Below are 23,330 nucleotides of genomic sequence, written 5' to 3' on the forward strand. Positions count from 1 at the left end.
GAATGGACTTTAGTTTCTGTTTCTTGTTATCATTATTTGCCTGTTGGTTTATTACAATTTGTATTATTATTTAAGCCCCGCATGTTGTACCAGTTTGATTTCATTACATGCCAAAAAGTGGTCAGAACAATGCACATTATAATAAAATATTTCTCAAAAATAACTGTTTGGCTCATTAATTTTCTTTATAGTTAGTTTGTTACATCAGAAAAGTAATCTGATTATGTAATGTATGCTACTTGTAATGCTTTTCTCGTTACATCAGAAAGTAATTTGATTACGTAATGCACGGTATTTGTAATGTGTAACTTTACTCATTACATCAGAAAAGTAATCTTATTATGAAATGCACGTTATTTGTAATGCGTTACTCATTACATCAGAAAAGTAATCTGATTACGTAATGCACATTGTAATGCGTTACTTGTTACATCATAAAAGTAATCTGATTATGAAATGCACGTTACTTGTAATGCGTTACTTGTTACATCATAAAAGTAATCTGATTATGTAATGTGTTACTTGTAATGCATTATTCGTTACATCAGAAAAGTACGATGAAAAGAACAATGCACATTATAATAAAATATTTCTCAAAAATAACTGTTGGCTCATTAATTTTCTTTACAGTTAGTTTGTTACATCAGAAAAGTAATCTGATTATGTAATGCATGTGCTTGTAATGTGTAACTTTACTCGTTACATTAGAAAAGTAATCTGATTATGAAATGCACATTACTTGTAATGCGTTACTCGTTACATCATAAAAGTAATCTGATTACGTAATGCACATTACTTGTAATGCGTTACTCATTACATCAGAAAAGTAATCTGTTTATGTAATGCACGTTACTTGTAATGCGTTACTCGTTACATCATAAAAGTAATCTGATTACGTAATGCACATTACTTGTAATGCGTTACTTGTTACATCATAAAAGTAATCTGATTATGAAATGCACGTTACTTGTAATGCGTTACTTGTTACATCATAAAAGTAATCTGATTATGTAATGTGTTACTTGTAATGCATTATTCGTTACATCAGAAAAGTACGATGAAAAGAACAATGCACACTATAATAAAATATTTCTCAAAAATAACTGTTGGCTCATTAATTTTCTTTACAGTTAGTTTGTTACATCAGAAAAGTAATCTGATTATGTAATGCATGTGCTTGTAATGTGTAACTTTACTCGTTACATTAGAAAAGTAATCTGATTATGAAATGCACATTACTTGTAATGCGTTACTCGTTACATCATAAAAGTAATCTGATTACGTAATGCACGGTATTTGTAATGTGTAACTTTACTCGTTACATCAGAAAAGTAATCTGATTATGAAATGCACGTTACTTGTAATGTGTTACTCGTTACATCAGAAAAGTAATCTGTTTATGAAATGCACATTACTTGTAATGCGTTACTTGTTTCATCATAAAAGTAATCTGATTATGAAATGCACGTTACTTGTAATGCGTTACTTGTTTCATCATAAAAGTAATCTGATTATGTAATGCACGTTACTTGTAATGCGTTACTTGTTTCATCATAAAAGTAATCTGATTATGAAATGCACGTTACTTGTAATGCGTTACTTGTTACATCATAAAAGTAATCTGATTATGTAATGTGTTACTTGTAATGCATTATTCGTTACATCAGAAAAGTACGATGAAAAGAACAATGCACATTATAATAAAATATTTCTCAAAAATAACTGTTTGGCTCATTAATTTTCTTTACAGTTAGTTTGTTTCATCATAAAAGTAATCTGATTATGAAATGCACGTTACTTGTAATGCGTTACTTGATTATGTAATCATCATAAAATAATCTGATCATGTAATGCACGTTACTTGTAATCGTACTTGTTTCATCATAAAAGTAATCTGATTATGAAATGCACGTTACTTGTAATGCGTTACTTGTTACATCATAAAAGTAATCTGATTATGTAATGTGTTACTTGTAATGCGTTACTCGTTACATCTTAAAAGTAATCTGAATTTGTAACGCACGTTACTTGTAATGCATTACTCGTTACATCATAAAAGTAATCTGATTACGTAATGCACATTACTTGTCATGTGTAACTTTACTCGTTACATCAGAAAAGTAATATGATTATGAAATGCACGGTACTTGTAATGCGTTACTTGTTACATCAGAAAAGTAATCTGATAATTTAATGCACGTTACTTGTAATGCATTACTCGTTACATCAGAAAAGTAATATGATTATGTAATGTGTTACTTGTAATGTGTAACTTTATTCGTTACATCAGAAAAGTAATCTGATTATGTAATGCACGTTACTTGTAATGCATTACTCGTTACATCATAAAAGTAATCTGATTATGAAATGCATGTAACTTGAAATGCGTTACTTGTTACATCAGAAAAGTAATCTGAATATGTAATGCATGTGCTTGTAATGCATTACTTTATTTGTTACATCAAAAAGTGATCTGATTACATAATGCATGTTACTTGTAATGCATTACTTTACTCGTTACATCATAAAAGTAATCTGATTACGTAAAGCACGTTTTACATTAATTGTTACAGCAAAAAAGTAATCTGATGTAATGCATGCTACTTGTAATGCATTATTACCCCCAACACTGCTCATTTCAGATGAGATTTGAAAACACCTGATCGCTAGTTTTGTCTGAAACATTAATAGATCAAGTAGATTTCAGTCTGAGCTAAATTTGCCCATTTTGAACATAATCAGAATTAAGCGTTTTCTACACAGTCTGAGTTGGTTTCCACAGAGTTGAACCTCCACCAGATCTTTGACAGAATCACATCCCCATGTTCTGATATCAAAGACACACGAAGTTCATCTTGAAGTTCTTCTCTGTCTGTTAGTTGAATGGAAACAAACTCAATTGCGTTTGCAATAATTGAAGCTGTATTATATTATTTGTATATATTTTATGGTTTTCACATAATTTTATATATCTTTGGTTTGTTAACTAGTGGACATCTGAAAATCTCTTTGCCTAAGAGAAATAAAAACACATAAGAAAAATTCCTGGTTGTCATAATACATGAAAGGGTTAAACTCAAAGTACGGAAGAGTAGTGATTGGAAGCCTTTAGAAACTTTCGAAACGCCACACGCTGGTGACCCCTGTTGGTCAAAAGGTGTAAATGCAATGACTGTGAATGTGAGGTAATGACACTCCGGGCCTCACGGTGGCAGTAAACGCGGAGGGCCTGCGCGATGACGTCATGCTGCGGAAGCGGAAAGACGCGTTCTCTTTTCCGCCTGTGTTCGCAGCTCCGCGACACATGTGCGAGTTAAATCATAATAATTGATCAAAATGCGTATTGAGAAGTGTTATTTCTGCTCGGCTCCGGTTTATCCGGGACACGGAATGATGTTTGTGCGGAACGACTGTAAGGTAAAGACTTGATCGACGCCATTATCAGGATTATTCCTTGTCGTGTGTGATCGTGTTTATATCAGACCGACACTGATGGGCGTTTAAACCAAGTGTCTAACATTGATTATTATTAACGAATGACATATAAGCGTTTTTAAATGAGCTCCTTTATTCATGTATGTGGTATTTACAGTCGGAAGTGTTCAGAATACATGGTAAAACCGTAATGCATATAAAGGAGAAAACATGGTAAAACCGTGTTTCATATCATTTATAATATAATTTTAAATAATAGATAGCAATGTTATGTAATTTATATTGTAAAATATTCTTTTATTTTCATAAAATTGTATATCTTATAAATGTTTTTAGAATGTATAATAATAGTTTATACAATAAATGTTTTTTAATGTGTAATGTAATTTAATATAATACATAATTTATTCATTTGTAATCAAATATGCTTTTATTTTTACTTTTATACAATTTTATATTTTTATAAATGCTTTTATAACATAAAATATAATTTGATATTGTTTAAAATATTTTATAAGTATTACTTGTGTTAAATGTTAGATTTTTATTATTATAAATGTTTTTATAATGTATAATATAATTTTATATAACGCATCATTTATTTTAGTAATTTATATAATAAAACAAGCTTTTTTACTTTTATACAATTTTATATTTATATTTTTATAAATGTTTTTATAATGTAAAATCTAATTTGATATAATTTAATATATTATATAATAAAGTATTTATTTTTACTTGTGTTAAATTTTAGATTTTTATTATTATAAATGTTTTTATAATGTATAATATAATTTTATATAATACATAATTTATTATAGTAATTTATATAATAAAATATCCTTTTATATTTACTTTTATACACTTTTATATTTATATTTTAATGTTTTTATAACGTAAAATATAATTAAATGTATTTTATATAATAAAGTATTGTATTAAATTGTAGACTTTTATTATTATAAATGTTTTTATAATGTATAATATAATTTTATATAATACATAATTTATTAGTAATTTATATAATAAAATAATGCTTTTATTTTTACTTTTACTAAAAAATGTACTTTTATAAACATTTTTATATTGTATAATATAATTTTTATATAACAAATAATTAAAATAATAATTTGTATTATTCCTGTGGAACATTGTAGATTTATTTAATTTTAAATCTTCTATAATGAACTAATATTTTTTAAAATATAATTTTAATATTTTGCCACCATGCTATCATGTCCAAAAAAGGGAAAAAAAAGACAATATTTTGGCGATACGATGGTACTCTCAGTGTGAATCTTGACAGATGTGTGTTTGTGGCTTTGAAGATGTTCAGGTTCTGCAGGTCCAAATGCCACAGAAACTTCAAGAGGAAGAGAAACCCAAGAAAGACCAGGTGGACCAAAGCGTTCAGGAAGTCCGCGGGCAAAGAGCTGACGGTGGTGAGAGACCCGACTCTTTTTTGGACTTATTTTTTGGTCTTATTTCACAGTTAATTCTGTTTCAGTTCTTGAAATCATATAAATGATGGTGATTATTGTGTCTGACAGGATAACTCACTGGAGTTCGAGAAGCGCAGAAATGTTCCTGTCAAATACAACAGAGAGCTCTGGAGCAAGACGGGTGAGTCTGAGAGCAGCAATGTGGCGGTAATGAAGTTAAAATGATCAGCTCTCAATCTGAACCATGTGTTTGTGTTGAACAGTGGAGGCGATGAAGAAGGTCGAGGCCATCAAAAACAAACGTCAGGCGCGGTTTATCTTCAACAGGTGAGTTGAACATATTTTTACATCTGTATTTGCCTTTTTTTTGTGTGTAATATTAGTTGAAATAATGACACTAGCTATGTCTCCATCCACTTATTTTTATGGACATTTTGGGATATTGCATAAACATAACTACTGGAATGAAATGTGCATAAATTTTAAATATTGTGCAATTGAGGCAGACAATTTCTTTATCACATAAATGCATAAATTATGGTGGAAACACATTTACCGAATTAATTTCTCAATACACAACACAAACCTCAGGTGACTGCCTCAGCAGAGGCTGTGATTGGATAACTGGACTAACCAGCGGACCAATCACATCACAGCATTGGTGGTTCTGAAATGCCTGAGTCAAAGATCACATGACTGTGTTTATGATGTTTTGTCTGATGGTCTGAGATGAACTCATTTATGATGGAGGAAATAAAGAGCCTCTTTCATTTTTATTAATGATAATTTATGCCAGTGATGATTTAGTTTTCTTGAACACATGGGATGAAATCGCTGCTTTATTCGCAAATATTTTTGCCATATTTAAAATTTTCACACAAGTTAAATTGAGCAATGTTGAATGGAAACTGTTTTAAGAGCAGCTTTTTCATATTTGATGGTTTGCATCATTGATTCTGTCATCTTCCTGTTTATTTCTGTGAAGCTGCTTTGAAACAATCTGTGTTGCATAAACTGCTATAGAAATGAAGCTTACTTGACATGAAAGGGTCATGTGTTTGTGTTTCTGAGCTCAGAAATGTAAGGATTGTTTTAGTTTTGAGTTTGTGAAGTGTTCAGTCAGTAATTTGATTCCTCCATGTGGTTGAAATTTGCATAATTTCCATGATCATTTCCATATTTGTGCAGGTTGAAGAAAGGCAAAGAGCTGGAGAAGGCAGCAGATATCAGCGAAGTCAAGAAAAACATTCACCTCATCAAAGCGCCACACGCAGGTAATGGACGCTCCCGATTCTGGATAAACCGAGAACCAAATCAAATGATTCTGAATAGACTAAACAAAATAACATGTCTCTTCAAAATGGCTGTCTATTTAAAAATGTTACATTTGAATGAAAAGGTGGCTTGAATGATTCAATGACTCACTCGTAAAGACTTGTCATTGCTGGATGAATCAGCGCTTCTAAGTGAATCGCTTGAATGAATGATTCAATGACACATTTTTAACAGTCACTTGTCGCCACCTACTGGTGTAACAATGTCATTAACACTATTGTAGGCATCAGTGTTTATATCCAAAACTATAAACTTTTATCCCAGTACTTCTGTGATATTTTGAATGATTGTAACACAGAAATAATGATACTGTGTGTTGTTGTTTCATATATATATACATGACGACGACTCTCTCTGGATCAGAATTGTACTTGTCAAAGGTTTAATAGACTGAGTTGAATCACTCATTTAGGAATAAGATCACATGGGTGTTTAAATCGAGATAGCCATCTTTTAGCAATTAATAATCGTGCCACACAATGTGACGTCTGTATCCCAGAAAACAGTGTTCTCACATCTGACGTCTCTATTCAGGTCAAGCCAAGCAGCTGGAGGACAAGATGGTCCAAAAACTGGCAGAAGACGTGGAAATGGATGAGTGAAGCGAAGAAACTTTGCATTTGGACTTTCAGAATATTTCTGCTTTGAAATATTGAGAATTAGTGGCGTCATCACTCCTGATCTACATAAACATGAATATTCATCAGAATCCAGGCGGAGTCGACAGGACTTATTTGCATGTTCCTTCTGCAAAAATCCTTCTTGTTACTCTCGTGGCTAAAGATTATTTTGGACATCAAGTGTCGTGTGTTATAACTGTCCATACATCTGATCATCAACACTTGAACTCGGTGGAATTTGTGCAAAATCTTAATTCCAATAAAAATCTTCAAATACGGTTTTGATCTGTTTGAAAGTGTAACATTTAATTTACATGTTTGTATATGCATAGTTGTCAGCTGAAAAATATACATAATTTTGTCAACTTAATTAGGCGTAAAACATTGTGATACAAAAAAAGTGTATACTGTATATTCAGTACCCGGACTATAAAAGCTCAAAGGTTTCTTTCTTGAAAGTAAATAAATTAAGAAAAGTAATGTAAAATAATACGCTTATGAAATATAATTACATTTACTTAAAAATGCATTTGTTTCACAATATTCATAATCATATAAAAATGTCTAATTGTTTGGTTTCTTTAAATGAATGTGAATTATGAAGACTATATAGATATATATGGGCCATTCTACAGAACTGATGTAAACTACTGTCCCACAACCAAAAACATTTAAAAAGAACATAATAAAATAATCAACATTTAGTTATTCAAATTTGAGGTGTTTACTAAGATCCTTCTAGTATCTATTGAATCCCACAATAATATATAAAATATCAGTAAGCTTGATATATGAAATCAACATTTATTGGTGGCTGTCCCAAACCATAACCCCTAGATTCAACTTGTGATTTTTTTCCGTGCATTTCCGTGTCACTACCAAAACAGTTTGTTTTAGTCCATTGTCAGACTGATTTTAACACACTTCTCCATGTTTGATCAGGAAATATTCCTGTGTTCCTCCTCTCACAGCCTCTCTTTCACAGCAGATAGATCATCATTCTGAGTTAAATGAGTTCAAAAATCTGAAAATCTGTGTGCAACTTTAAGGAACGTCACTAACAAACACCTTTTTCTGCAATTAAGCAAACTTTTTTGGGTGTTATTCCATGAAATGTAGTTTTTATGTGTAAAACAGTGCTAGATAACGTGCTGATTTTCATCTCTGAGCTAGGTTTAAAAGTATCGAAAATTGTCACTACCGAAACATGGTGACGTTTCGGTGGTGACATCGTTTTTTGGAGGTTATTCGATGTGTGTACAACTGTTCAGAACTGTGATAGATAACCATGTGCTGATTAACATCTCTGAGCGACTCAAAAGTATCTAAAATTGTCATTACCGAAACTTCACCACATGACTGTTTCAGTAGTGACATCATTGTTTTGGTAGTAACAAAAGGGAACATATTGTTTATTTGGGGGAAATAAAATGTCAGTACAGTTATGCAAATCATTAGTGTTTTAGTATGCGAGTTAAATTGTGTCATGTGATGTGGTCACTACCAACACATTACTGTCACTACCGGAAATGTGCAGTCATGACCAAAACATGGGATGATTTGTCAAAAATAAAGACTAAGATGTTATTATAGTGTTTGGTTCAATGTATTCAAACTAATGAATCCTTCACTTTGAAATCAGTTTGATAAACTTTATGACTTTTACAAATTCAAAATACAACAAATCTCATAAATTACACTTGAAATATTGATAAAATTGTTATTGTTTATTTACGTGTGAACTTTAAAAAAAAAAAAAATAGCAAAAAAATATATTTACAAGGCAGATGTAAACAAAATAGATCAATGTAACTTCTTATTAAATTATTTATTATTGTGTTTCGGTAGTGACAAATTTGGGGAGAGGAAAGAAATTCCAAAAATTTCTGAAAATACAATATGAGAATTAACTGTACAATTACTAGAAATGAGTACCTTGGATAATATACAGTTTGTAAACATACAAAATTTGTGGAAAATTAAAAAATTTTCAAGACGTTTCCAACTCTGACTTTAAACCAATTCTGTAGAATGACCATTGTGTGTGTGTGTGTGTGTGTGTGTGTGTGTGTGTTCATAACCACTGACAGAAAAATTAGATATGGAGAGAAAACATGAGTCATAAATATGAAGTTTAATGAAGTGAGACCAACGGTAATAATTTTACAGTTTAACAGTTAAACCCAGGTAAAAGCAAATTTAGCAGCTTCATATAATGGCTCATATTTAATGGTTCCAGTCACTAAATAAACGTCAATATGTGACAATGTTGAAATGAAGTTCTGAGAGTTATATTCATTCTGACACCTGAGATAAAGAAAGGGAAGTGAAACTGGATCCCAAAACCCAGAACCTGATATTAGATCCAAAATAAAAAAATAAAACCGAAACACAAAACTTAAGGAAACAAATGCAATTTTTTAAAACCGAAATGTAAAAAAAAAAGCTTAACACAAATACAATTTTTTTTAAATATTGTGCCATAATTTACAGATGATTTAGTCAATGAACATAAAATAATGTAAACATTCCTATGAAACACTTTATATACTTTCAGTGGAAAATAAGAAAGCTGGACATACTGCAGTTATTGTTGCAAATTCAATAATACACAATTAGAAATATGAGATGATGAAAATGATATGAAACCATAAGTTATGGATGGCTGCTTGCATCAGATGATCAGCCAAAATATGTAACGTTTTCATTATAAAAAGATAAAAAGGCACCGTTTATATTATTGAATCTTTACATTTAGTGCAACTAGATCATTCCTTTAAAAACGCTTTCCTCGAGTATCTGTGGCATCACAGGCTTATTTTGTGCTTCCTCACGAGATCTTCGCTGGGCTTCCAGACGCAGTAGAGATCCTGCAGTGTCCTCACGTCCTCGGTGGCGTCGTGAGCGCCGTACGACTCTCGCAGGAAGTGCTGGACGAGGAAGGGCTGTGAGTATTTCTGCAGCTGAAACATCTCTCTGCTCAGTCCCAGCGTGTCCACACATCCCGACACCGCGCTCTCAAACTCCTCCAGCAGGCAGAAATCCTCCAGGACGCGCGTCAGGATGGGCCAGTCGAAGCGTTTGCTGTTGTGTCCTACCAGAAAGGGTCTGTTGAAGGTCTTGAGGAAGGAGATGAAGTCGGTCAGAGCGCGTCTGTGAGGGACGGTGCGCACGGGACGCCGGTTGAAGAGCAGAGATTGACCGTCGACGGTCAGACCCGTGACTCGAGACGCGCCGTCCGTCATACTGCAGCGGGGCAGGAGGTACGCGTTAAACGTCCGGTCCCCGCTGATGGCCGACAGCTGCACGATATCACATGCAGACGTGTCTGAGAAGAGGGGAAAAGGATGTTTTAATATTTAAAAAAAAAAAAAAGTTTCAGGCATTATGGGATGGCATTTTATACTTATTAAATAAATATTTTTACAGTATTTTATTGTAGAATTACATGCATTGTGCTATTATTTTTCACTTATAGTTAACCAACTACACTTCTTTAGACATTATGGGATGGTATTTTGAAAAAAAAAAAAAAAAAAAAAAAAAAGTATATATATATTAAAATGCCATCCCATAATGCCTAAAGAAACTAATTGGTTGTTTAAATAAGTGGAAAATATTATATTTAAAAACTTAATGCATGTAATTCTACAGTAAAATACTGTAAAATATATATTTTTTATTTTACAATATTTTACTGTAGAATTACATGCATTGTGTTTTTAAATATAATATGTTTACACTTATAGTTAACCAATTACATTTTTTTAGGCATTATGGGATGGCATTTTGATAAATAAAAAAAAAGTGTATAAAATATATAAAAATGCCACCACATAATGCCTGAAGAAAATTAATTGGTTGGTTAAATATAAGTGGAAAGTTTACAGTAAAAAGTAAATAGTATACAGTATATTGTAAAATAAAAATTTAAGTATAAAATATATTTTACAATATTTTACTGTAGAATTACATGCATTGTGTTTTTAAGTATAATATTTACCACTTATAGTTAACCAATTCATTTTCTTTAGGCGTTATGGGATGGCATTTTGATATATTTTATACTCATTTTTTTTTAACAATATTTTACTGTATTTTTTTTTTTTTAACTGTAGCATTTTGGGTGACTATGATTTTCATACTTTAATTAGAGACAACTTTTTCACCTATGTGAACGGCCGTTGACGGCCTCAGCTCGTATCTCTGAAAACGTCTAAACAAATTGTAAAATAGGTGCTATGATTAAATATAAGTCACATAATTCAGGTCTAAACAACTACATTCTCACCTAAAAACTCTTAAAACTACAGTTTGTGGTACAACAAGTAGTATTAGCAAAAATTAGGTTGGATTTGCTCGGCTGCCATGACGGTCGCTTCTAGCGGAGTGATACAAATGGTGAAAAGGTAGGAGTGCTGTTATCACTGAAATATTGCATGGCTATCAGCCAATCAGATTCGAGAACCAGAAAGAACTGTTGTATAAATATATATATAGTGCTGTTAAATCGATTAATTGCATCAATATATTTTCTTCACTGTTGAATCATGATTCGGATCACGTGTCAAACCGCCAAACTGCTGAAATCACGTGACTTTGGTGCTCCGAACAGCTGATTCGACACACTGATTCATAACACTCCGAAGCTTCCTGAAGCAGTTTTTTTAAATCGGCCATCACTATATAAGTCGTTTTTTGGCACACCAAAAATATTCTCATGGCTTTATAATATTAATATTGAACCACTGTACTCACATGAACTGATTTAAATATGTTTTTAGTACATTAATGGATCTTGAGAGAGGAAATGTCATTGCATCGGATTTCAACAAAAATATCTTAAGCGTTTCGAAAATACAGGTGTGGAACGACATGAAGGTGAGTAGCCTAATAAATGGCATTATTTTCATTTTTGGGTGAACTAACCCTTTAATGTAGAGTATGAAAGTGATACTTGTAGTCTTTAAATGCCACACAAACAAACTTTAAATGATACCGCTAATAAAATGACTTATTAAAGTGTTTATAAGAGAGCTGTACCCAGTCCAGTGGTCTCCAGGTCAAAAAACACCGGCGTCTCTTCATCGCAGATCATGGCTTTATCTGTTAAAACAGACCAGAACAATCTCACAAAACACTAAAACACAGTTGTTGTTGTTATTATTATTACTGTGACATCATGGGAACAGGAATCAGTCTTTTGTTGTTGTCAAATGAACAGTCTTAAAATATTATATGCTTATACTGTTGAAGTCATGATTACATGACGCTGCTCTTTTACCCCTTACACAACTATGTTTAGCACAGTTAATCTCTGTAAGGAGTGAAACGACACAACAGCATGTTTAACCCTTCAACAAAGCTTTTGTTTGAAACGTACTGAACAAATGTGAAGAGAAAACACGGGAACTCACCGCTCGCGATCCACCGGAACAGTCCCAGCAGGACTCGAGCGATCGAGCTTATCAGGGACACGATCAGACCCATCAATGACTGTTTGGGCTGATTTACCACAGATTTCTCGCGTTTGGACTCTTTCATTTTGGTGTCTCAGGTCGGTTTCGTTTCTCCTCAGCGATCACATTCGCTTTTATTATGAACTGATGATGAGTTATGACGAATGAGGCTGCGCCCTCAGGAGGACGAAGACTAGTCAGTAACGCTCACCATGGCAACTGAAGTTTGTATGTTTGTTTGTGTTACCACAGTTGGTAAGTTTATGTTACCACAGTTGTTTCTTAAATAAAAATCGCGTTATCATACAAAAAAAAAAACTTTTTAAAAATTTTTATTTTTAAAATAAATAAATAAATAAATGAGACCCCATATTATATGAATATGATTTTACTGTAGTAAAACTATCTTTATTAATATAATAAACCTAAAGTTTAGCACGGTGCCAGAACATTATTTTGAGTCATAATTTCAATCAGGGAGAAGTTTGTTTTATATAATAAAAGTAAAACGATTCACATGATTTAATCAAATGCTTTGTTCTGCCCAGCAACAGACACGCCCACTTTGTTCTGACACGTGACTGAAGTTCTAGTGAACCATTGGGGGGAAAAAGATTTGTAACGTTATATTGTTTACTTTATCATGTTTACCATGTTTAATATTTTAATTAGATTTTACAGTATGGAAATAACATGAAATTGCAGAAATGAAGGGTGTGAACGTGTTAAAAGAAAGGTAAATCCGTTGTACTTAAAATACTTAAACATAGTGTAATTAAAATAATCACATGATGACAATGACATGAGTTTCGCTCACACAGATTACAGAAAGGCTCGTCCATACGTCACTTTAGACAAGTAGACTTTGTTTCGACAATTATATGATGATGATAATAATTATGATGATTAAATAATAATAAATAATAATTATGATGATTATAATGTTATGGTAAATTTTGGTTGAAAAATATTCACCTCTTATTAGACACTCTATCTGGACAAAAGGAAAACATATGCCAGGTTTATTTTCTTTCTTTTTTAATAAGACAATGATTATTTTCTTTTTACATCCTTACACATTGATTTACACATTAAAGAAATCTTACACAAATTGCACCGTTTACAACTGCGCTCACGAGAGCACAAACACAAAGTTAGAAAGCACAAATTTGCAGACTGTCTCGGTCCATCAAAACACACAGCGCAGGATCATTCAACATAAAATAATCGTCATACGCGAGATATTACATCCCTCAATTACATCCCTTGTTTTTAAACATACAGCCCGAAACATACTCAAGTGCGTGAGCGCACACGCTTCTAGCTACGCAGGGTCACGTGCCTTTGCGTTCTGAAAAGCGCGCGCTTAGAGCATAACGGTCAGTTTTTTGTTTTTTTACCTCAGTTTGAAGATAATTAAGTTAACGTTAGACTGTTAACATGTTTATAGCTAGCTATCTAAATCCGGTTTCACGACAGACATCTGAAGGTAAGTACTAAAGCCACATGTTAAATATGTACGGAACTGCATTCGGGTTTGCGTATTTTGCATAGAGTATGTTTCCGGCCTTAAACACGATCTTAAATACAGTGGCTGTAAAAGAGAAACTTTGACAATAGTGTGGCATGCTACAGTGATTACATTCACTTATGCAGGACGCAACAAACAACCGTTTCCTTCTTCCCGCCAGTTTTTGAGTATTAGTGGACTTAAGGTTAAGATAGTACCTACATATACTTCTCAAAACATAAAAACATAGCTTAAGTCTTTTGTGACATTGCACCATGGTGATGGTTTCTTGCAACACGCTATGATATGACATAAATATAGACATAGATATCTGTAACAGCACATCAAAAAGGAGTAAACAGCTTCTGGAGACACATTCCCTGCACATAAACAGCAATGTTCACTGTGTAAACTTACTATAGTTTATATTAAAGCTTTGAGCTTTTTGCTGTTATGTGTCCTTGTTTTGAATTTAACTGCTATAAATGGCCATGTTAAAGGATTAGTTCACTTTCAAATGAACTTTTCCTGATAATTTACTCACGCCCATGTCATCCAAGATGTTCATATCTTTCTTTCTTCAGAAAAGAAATGAAGGTTTTTGATGAAAACATTCCAGGATTTTTCTTTTTTCTTCATATAGTGGACTTCACTGGAGCCCAAACGGTTGAAGGTCAAAATTACAGTTTCATTGCAGCTTCAAAGCATTCTACATGATACCAGACGACGAATAAGGGTCTTATGTGGAGAAACCATCACTCATTTTCTAAAAAAAAATTAAAGTTTTATACGTTTTAACCATGAATGTTCATCTTGAACTAGCTCTCTTCTTCTTCTTCTCTATTAGAATTCCAGCAGTGTAGATGCTGCTAAGTGTATTACTGCCCTCCACAGGTCAAAGTTTGAACTAAATGTTATATACTTGCACTAGCATATTGTATATGACAATTTAGTTCAAACTTTAACCTTAAGAGGGCAGTAATACACTTAGCAGTGTCTACACTGCTGGAATTCAAATAGAGAAGAAGAAGAGAGCTAGTTCAAGATGAGCATTTATGAGCATTAATGTATAAAATTTTATTTTTTTTAGAAAATGAGTGATGGTTTTTCCAGATAAGATCCTTATTTCTCTTCTGGGATTGCGTAGAATGCTTTGAAGCTGCAAAGAAACTATAATTTTGACCTTCAACCGTTTGGGCTCCAGTGAAGTCCACTATATGGAGAAAAATCCTGGAATGTTTTCCTCAAAAACCTTCATTTCTTTTCGACTGAAGAAAGAAAGACATGAACATCTTGGATGACATGGGGGTGCGTAAATTATCAGGGAAATTTAATTTGAAAGTGAACTAATCCTTTAAGTCAGATTAAAGGGTAAAAAGCACAGCAGAGGACCCTGTTATAGATGTTTGTGATAAACTAGCCCTAAATTAAAATGAAAAGTTTTAACCAAAAAGTACGTTGTGGCCAAGAGAACTAAATATGTGACTCCGGATGGCACAGTGGAACATTACACCAAAAAATATATTTATATACTCAAATTTCACAATAAAATATCAGCATGTATAAAACACAATATACTTTAAAAAAGCAATTTACAAAAAAAAAAAAATGACAAAAATATTTTCAAGTCCTGATTTTGTTGCACATAACACTGAGGAAAAAAAGGATGAAACAAACAACAGCGATTGAAATTACAGCAAAGAATCATTTGAGGTTACGCACATCTGACTTTTCATCCCTATTCATCCTTTTGATTTTTCATCTGAAGGGAAAATGTGTTTCTGGAACCAAAATAAAAGGGAAAAAAAAGAAAAACGTGGATGAATCTCACTATAGTACATGTCCGGGTCAGATTTCACCCCAGAATCAAAATGATTTTGCATAAAGAAAACAAAAATTGTTTGGTTTATGCAACAGAACTGTTTAGGAAAGAAATAAGACCTGGACCATGTGCGTTTTTGTCAGACTCACCCATAAGAAACTCAACATACAGACACGGACACCAGATTCACACAAGTTTTCGATCTGCAACACAAAAAGTCGTTATTTTCACATGGGTCAACCAGCAGCACAGGGATTTCAGCTATTTACACGATTCATTCGACCCTTATCAATAATATAATATTATTTTACATATTTAGCACTTTATCAAAGGTTTTAATCATAGAGTGAAAACAAAATGGTAGCAATACGGCATGCAGTCAGTTGAAGTCATGTGACCTCTCATTGGCTCAGTTCTGTAAACATGAAAATGGACATCACAGGTTGATCAAAAAAAATCAATCTTTCCCTGTTCAACTCTTCTTAGAATCTGTGGTGAAAAACGGACCGGTCCAGCAGGTCCACTTTACAGTCAGTAGGTCGTAGATTATGGGTGCGTTCATTTTTACACCATTCTTCCTTCCTTACATTTTGTTCACTGGAAGGACGGGTGACTGTGCAGTGAAAGGCTGTGGTGGTTGATTTCCAAGCTTTTCTCTTTCACTTCAAATGTTATTTATTGGTGTCTCTGCTTTACCAGCTCCAGCTAATATTAGACACTATCATGGTCACACCATGAATTCATTACTCCCGTACAGCACTAAAGGCTGAGAAGAACCGAATTCATGCTCTCTCCTGCGGCCGCCACCTTCCCCCGGCTCGCGGGACTTTGGTGGGCAGCTTCGGTTCCCTCTGGGCCGCGGACGGCTTTTCTCAGAGCTGGAGGCACATCGGGTGGTCAGGGAAGCCTGTTCTGAGCCCTCCTGGTCGGGGAGAATGTGCAAGTCCCCGCCAGGAGAGGTGGAGGAAAACAGAGGCCCGGAAGAGGACGAACGGAACCGATAGTGAGGCGTGGACGACACGGAGGAAAGCGAGGCTACGGCAGAGTCCACGGAGTCCAGAGATTCGGGCTGACGCCGTAAACCACGTCTGCTTTTCGACTCGGACTTCCTCCAGCGTGTTGCCGACACTGCGCCGGGGGTTTTTTCTAAAAGGGAGACGTTTGACACTACAAATCATGTGCAAAACGTAAAGGGTTAGTTCATGCAAAAAACACAATTCTGTCATCATTTACTCATCTGCAAATGAAGATATGTTTAATGAAATCTGAGTGGTTTCTGTCCCTCTATTTAAAGTCCGACTAACCAATACGAAGTTAGTAGGGATGCATGATATATCGGCCACAATATCGGTATTGGCAGATATATGTTCATTTTTAATGCTATTAATGCCAATATATCAGTTATCGGCTTTCAAATATAGAGAATTATCGGTTATCGGTATCAGCCAAAATGTTCATATCGGTTCATCCCTACTTTTAAGATCCAAAAAGGTCATAAATGTGTCATGAATCAAGTCTTCTGAAGAAATAGAATTGCTTTATATGATGAACAGATTTAATTTAGGCTTTTATTGACATATAAACACACACATAGAGCACATCACATCATCACAGTGGTTAAATGCAGATAAAAGCTTAAATTAAATCTGTTTATCATATAAAGCAATTCTATTTCTTCACAAGATTTGGATTAAATGTCTTGATTCATGACACATTTATGACCTTTTTGGATCTTCTAAGTAGGGATGCACCGATATGCACCGAAAATTTTGGCTGATACCGATAATAATCCAATAATTCTCTATATTTGAAAGCCGATAACCGATATTTATAGATAAAGTGATCGTATCTCGTCACAAGACTTTGATGAAACTGCTTGATTCATATGGATTAGTTTTATGATGACTTTATGACCTTTTTGGATCTAAGTTTTGGTTTAGGACAGAAGCCTCTCAGGTTTCTTTACTTTATTTTGTGTTTTAAAGATCAACCAAAATCTTATGGGTTTAAGTTTAAGTACTTATCAGGTGAGTAAATGATGACAGAACTCTTGCTTTTAAGCTTTTGCAAACAAAATAGCACCGTTACCCCATTGATCGGACACGGCACCTTCTGACTCCATGAGGTTTTCCGAGCTGTCTGCTGTTCCAATAGATGCTTCCGACTCCAGCATCTCATCATCGGACGCTCTTGGATCCAAAGCCAACATCTCATAGGTTAGTTCTTCCCTAAAATGAAGTGATAATGAACATAAGAAATCCAGACAGGAAAAATAAACAATAATCATGACACAAAAGGTGTTTACTAACTTCTCTTTCTGCAGGTTTTCTATCTGCATAGTCAAAACTTTCTCTTCTTGCTGCATGGCCGCTTGCTGCTGCTCACTTAGCCCAGACTCCGCCCCCTCCTCACCCGACTCCTCCCTTTCCGTCATCCGAGGGCTCAAGGGCGGCGAGGGCGTGTGGCGACCGCTCTTGCGTAAACGGGCCTTACCCTGAAGAGAACAGCAGACCGGAGCATAAGAAGTGAGTAATCAATAAGTGAAGTTGGAGTCACACTAGACTTTGTGAAATTACTTCAACATATAGAAAACAGGTAAGTAGGATTTAATATTTACAGTTAAATATTTTTAAATTAAATGTAAAATTATTTGTTAAAGGTTTTAAAAACTTATTTAAATGTTTATATAAATGTTTAAATGTTACATTTAATTAAATAGTAATTGGAATGTAATTGTTATTTAATTTAAATTTAGATTTTAGTTATAATCAAGCAGCAAAATATTATAAAATTATAAAAAAAACTAATAATAAAATGTATGTATAATTGCAGCCTAAAATTTTGGAAACATATATAGACAATAATGATAAAAAATACACATATACACACACACAAATTATGTTTAAACACACTTTATATAAAATATCTACACATATCTGATTGCATTACTTGTATTCGCATATGAATGAGTAACACACAAAGTCTAGCATGACCACACCTTACACGAGAGAGACAGACAGCACTGCAGTGAGACGCAACTGCCTAAAGACAGACACACACTAACACACAGTCACTGAGCTTTACCTTTTTAACTGTGTTTGGCTGTGTAATAACGCAGCGAGAAGCAAATGCAGGAGAAATAAAAGAGGAAATGTTAGTAAAATGGCAGCATGTTGCATGTGTGGTTAAAACAAGACAAAAAATAAATAAAACAGAACGTGACATTTGAGCACATCATTTGAACCGTACGCTCCTCCGATCAGCTCTCACAACCAGTCACACGACAGCATTTCACAGTTAGCTTGAACGTCTTCAACAGGCCCAAAACAACATGTCATCAAACCACGGATGGCGGGTATGGCAACTAACGATGCTACACTGACACTCGGACTGACAAGTACTAGCCGTGTGACGTCACAGATGTTTCGGCGTGGATACATACCAGGGTGGCAGTTCTTGTAATGCCAATAAACCTAACCGCAATTAGTACTGGTTTCTGGAAGAGGAGGATGGGGAGAAGAGGATAGGGAAGGAGTGAAGGGAAGAAAACAGGATTAGTGGAATGTCTGTCTGGAAACAGAATGGGGAAGTGAAGATGTATAGCACTTTCCATGAATGTAGTACAAAATAAGACTTGAAAAAAGGCTATTTTTTATCTTTTTCAGCAAATGATCAGTGAAAGGAGCTGCAAGTGATAGTCCACCTGAGAATGTTAAACTCAATATTATATTAGCCATTTTAAAATTTTTGCAACCCAGAATTTGGGACATGACTGAATACAGTTTAAAACACTGATTTGTATGATTTAAATCTATCAATAAACATTAAACAAACATAAAAATAATTAGAATATAGAAAGATAGATAGATATTAGGGGTTGAAACGGTACAGGTCACCGTGATTTTGCCAAGTAAGACATGTTCCTGGATCAACATATTTTGTTGATCCTGGAACAACATTCCAGTTTGAAAATTTAGTCTTAACCCTATTCCTACTCCTAAACCTAATCCTACCCATAACTTATCCCTAAAATCAGAGGGGAAAGATAGGTGCTTCTACATCAATGTTATTCACCTATCCCTGGTTGCAAGCCTAAACTTGACATAAACGGCAAACTTGTCCCTCAAATCTGATTGGTTGATTGGAATGTTGTTCCAGGATCAACAAAGATTTTGATCCAGGAACATGTCTTACTTGGCAAAATCATGACCAATGGACATATATATTCGTCCCAAACCGCCATGGCATGGACATCACAGCTCGGTTCCAACAGTCACAGGCGATCCACACTCCAATCCAGAAGGGGGCGCACAGTAATGAAAATTTTGTTGTATTGTATATATGTTTTGTTGAAATGCTGTTTGCTAAACGCCACAAAAGGAAAAAGCGCAGAAGAAGAACAGACAATCTATGCATAGATATGTTTATGTGTAATCTCTCGACCAGTGTTTCAAATGCAGAAAGACGTCAATAAAATAGCTTAAGAATAATATCTCGCATAGCATTATATTTACCTCAGGCAAGTCATTCAGTGTCCACAGCATGTTAGTTCACTTGAGAAATTAAATCTAGAGGGCAGCATTTCACTAAATATATGCACTATATTAGCTTATATATTCATTATATTTACCTGTTAGTAAAGTCTTAATTATTTAATGTATGTTTAAATAAATTTGTCATGAAAAGAAAGTCTGACAGTCACAATTTTAAAAAATGAATCGGAGTAATTTAAAAATAATTTTCAATTAACCACTGTTTAATAAAAAAGAAGCAATTTTATGTTTAGTTTTCTCCCCCTGCCGTACCGAACAGTGACTTCAAAACCGAGGTACATACCGAACCATCATGTTTGTGTACCATTATACCCCTAATAGATAGATAGATACTTACATTTTTTGTCAGATTTAGCCTAAAATAAGCTGTCAAATATAAATAGTTAAAGCATCATTAAATTCATTAATATTTTATCTAAATTATTCAGCAGTGCTCACATTGGGAAGATGGGATTTGTGCCTCTAAAATTCATGGCGCACAAAGTATGTACCATATGCATGGAAAGTGACACGTCACAAAATGGGTAGGGGGCTAAAAATGTGGAAGGTCATGAGTGTGGCAGCATCGGGTGCAGATCCTGGACAAGTCTGGAGCTCTGAGGCCTCGTATCACTCACCATCGAGCGGCGGATGTGCGTCAGGCGACTCTTGGCTTTGCTCTCTGCAAACTCCAACGTGTTGATGTCCTTCAGACGAGCTTTATATTTCCTCATCTGCTCGCAGATGATCAGCTCCACACACCTGAGAAGATAAAGATCAAACAGACATTTCACACAAAATTGCATTGAACATGCTAAATCACCATTTCAGTTATAACTGGACTGGACGGTATTAAACTGTTTTACAAATATATAAAATAGTATGCTTGTGAAGGTAGCATCTTACGCAGTGGTCTTGCCGATGTCCCGGACGCTCTGTAATGGGTCAGTGGTGTCGGGACAGCGCAGTATGCAGGGTGCAAACACGATGGCCAGCGCGTTTGCAGACATGCGGTTTGTGTCCTCTTGGAATGAGATCCTGAAACAAACCGAGATAAGTCATGAAAGATACAGTAAGTCGACCATGGTAAAACTGCTGTAGCAAAAACCATCCAGGCTGTCATGAGGTTGAAATGTCTCACCGGACCAGGTGGAATACGAGTCTCTCCAGTGTGTTCAGGTGAGTTCTGCTGAGCTGATCAATGACCGAATAAACCCCCTGAACCACCTCACGTTTATCCTGCAGACCTACACCAACCAACATGACAAAACACACTCCATTATATCCATGTAAAATCAGCCCAAATTATGATTTCAGGGTGACTAAGTAAGAAAATAAGTCTGAATCTGGCCCAGGCGCACATACCCATAGCCCTGAGGAACTCCTCGTAAAGTTCAAAGGTCATGAGGGGGTTAGGAAGGTCACGCAGCCACTGTTTCAGGACACTTGCGATCACATGGATGTTGTAGTCATCTAAACTCACACTGTTCGCATCTGAAGGCAAACATGCGACACTGTCAATGAAAGTTTCTACTTGAATAAATTTTATCATAAGATGGCGTTCACATGTAGCTCACCGGTATCCAGTCCCTGCTTGAGTTCTTTGATTTTATTGGTGGATCCAGACTTCCGGTAGATGCCCTCAGTGTAGAGGCCGTGCATCTCGATGTAGTTGATCAGTTTCTCCACCACCAGCGGGACGGCTCTCTCGTCGCTCGTTAAACGAGACAACTCGACGCCAAACTGCCGTGAAGACAGCTCGGGGTCAAACTGGGCGCGCACAAACACACACAGACAGACATACAGAAATGAATTACATGAAAAAAATATGACTGGAATGAAGTCACAAAGATTCACATAGATGAGTCACATACAACTGAAGATGGCACAGAAAGATCATTTATCATATAAAAGAGAAAATGAGAGAGTATACGCATTTAAGATCAGTGGCTGACCGATAAGGGTTTTTTAATGGTCAAATCCAATATCTAGAGCGTAGGGTATCAAATAGCCAATATACATGTCGGTCAACCACTGTTTTATGGTGGTCTTACCTTCTTACTGCATTTGGTAGTCATCCTCAGACAGCACTTCTTGTGGCACGCATAGCGACAGACTGAAGAAGACAAAGAAACAAGCACTGAGTGGAATCTGAGGACCATTTCCTTTTCAGATCAACAGGAATATGAGACAGAGACGCAAGAGGCCGTTATTGATCAGGTCCAGAAGAAATGGATGAATTTACAGGAATCTGATTACGCTGCTCTCAGACTAGCAGACAGACACTTAGTGACTGAGATCAAAATACAAGAGAAGAGATTAAAGAGAGAGACACTCCAGACTATGAAGTGTCAAAATGAAGGAATGAAAACACTCTTGCTCGAGTCCCGTATTCCGATGTCACGAGCGAAAACTTTCCCAGACTAAAATATACAAATTATTAAACAGGACTCACGCTTGCAGACACACGCTTTGTCCATCATCCAGATGAGAGAAGAACAGAACTCGCAGTAGGTCGGGATGCTGTACTGAGTGGATTTAAAGATGTGACCCATGTGCTCTTCCACCTGCAGAGGGCAGTAGAACGCTGAAGATGTTAATAGACTCTTACCAAGGATTCATAATCCATAATACACAAGATTAATGATCTAAAATTAGGACTGACAGTGTCTGATTCCTTTTTCCTCCTCTTCTTTCTCTCAGGTTTAGGAGCCTGAAAAACATCATACACAGACTGTCAGAAGAGTGTTTGAAGACGAAGTTCATTTGTGGATCCAGAGACACGTTTTACCTTACTAATGGTTCCATCCATTGGCTTGTGTTCGGTCATGAACTCATCGAGGAAGACTTTGAACGTGTTGACCCAGACTTTAACAGGCGACTCGCTCCAGTCTCTCTGCTCTAGACGCATGCTCTTCTCCAAAATGTGCTCGAACAGAGCGTAGAGATCTTTATAACGAATGCTCCTGCCATCATCCATCTGAGGAAGACACACATTTAGGCTGGGATTTTAGGGATGAGAAGAAGTTTTCAGGATTTCTGAAACTCACAGCCAGAGCAGTAGAGTAGGAGTTGAAGATGTTGAGGCGAAACTCTTTCAGGGCCTTCTTGAACACCACGTCCACAGGTGTGTCCTTCTGACCGTCTTCAGCTTCAAGATCGCCAATCTACAAAA

The 23,330-nt window shown here is 35.1% G+C and overlaps 2 protein-coding genes across 20 annotated transcripts in view; one reads left to right on the top strand and one right to left on the bottom strand.

Moving 5' to 3' along the window:
- Positions 1 to 3,250: 3,250 nt before the first annotated feature.
- Positions 3,251 to 7,117, top strand: rsl24d1 (ribosomal L24 domain containing 1). Its single transcript, XM_048159112.1, has 6 exons — positions 3,251 to 3,417; positions 4,764 to 4,877; positions 4,986 to 5,058; positions 5,141 to 5,204; positions 6,066 to 6,151; positions 6,747 to 7,117. The coding sequence occupies exons 1-6, from the start codon at positions 3,337 to 3,339 to the stop codon at positions 6,812 to 6,814; spliced, it is 486 nt and encodes a 161-aa protein (XP_048015069.1). The 5' UTR covers positions 3,251 to 3,336; the 3' UTR covers positions 6,815 to 7,117.
- A 1,830-nt stretch (positions 7,118 to 8,947) lies between these two features.
- The window catches only part of myo9ab (myosin IXAb), a 109,386-nt gene continuing 95,003 nt past the window's right edge, over positions 8,948 to 23,330 (bottom strand). For 6 of the 19 annotated variants that reach the window (XM_048159082.1, XM_048159083.1, XM_048159081.1 and 3 more), the window contains 16 exons: positions 23,206 to 23,322; positions 22,947 to 23,135; positions 22,821 to 22,868; positions 22,611 to 22,722; positions 22,210 to 22,271; positions 21,733 to 21,925; positions 21,521 to 21,649; positions 21,297 to 21,402; positions 21,062 to 21,193; positions 20,794 to 20,917; positions 19,066 to 19,119; positions 18,708 to 18,725; positions 17,933 to 18,117; positions 17,712 to 17,851; positions 11,876 to 11,938; positions 8,948 to 10,160 (listed from right to left, as the gene is read on the bottom strand). In XM_048159082.1, the coding sequence (XP_048015039.1) occupies positions 9,640 to 10,160; positions 11,876 to 11,938; positions 17,712 to 17,851; positions 17,933 to 18,117; positions 18,708 to 18,725; positions 19,066 to 19,119; positions 20,794 to 20,917; positions 21,062 to 21,193; positions 21,297 to 21,402; positions 21,521 to 21,649; positions 21,733 to 21,925; positions 22,210 to 22,271; positions 22,611 to 22,722; positions 22,821 to 22,868; positions 22,947 to 23,135; positions 23,206 to 23,322 (2,193 nt within the window). In that variant the 3' untranslated portion in view covers positions 8,948 to 9,639. Of the gene's footprint in view, positions 10,161 to 11,875; positions 11,939 to 15,042; positions 15,827 to 15,941; positions 16,791 to 17,711; positions 17,852 to 17,932; positions 18,118 to 18,707; positions 18,726 to 19,065; positions 19,120 to 20,793; positions 20,918 to 21,061; positions 21,194 to 21,296; positions 21,403 to 21,520; positions 21,650 to 21,732; positions 21,926 to 22,209; positions 22,272 to 22,610; positions 22,723 to 22,820; positions 22,869 to 22,946; positions 23,136 to 23,205; positions 23,323 to 23,330 lie in introns of those variants that run through there. The other 13 variants (XM_048159085.1, XM_048159093.1, XM_048159095.1 and 10 more) reach the window with 10 other exon arrangements.

This window comes from Megalobrama amblycephala, linkage group LG15 (genome assembly GCF_018812025.1).
Source record: "Megalobrama amblycephala isolate DHTTF-2021 linkage group LG15, ASM1881202v1, whole genome shotgun sequence".
Classification (NCBI taxonomy): domain Eukaryota; kingdom Metazoa; phylum Chordata; class Actinopteri; order Cypriniformes; family Xenocyprididae; genus Megalobrama; species Megalobrama amblycephala.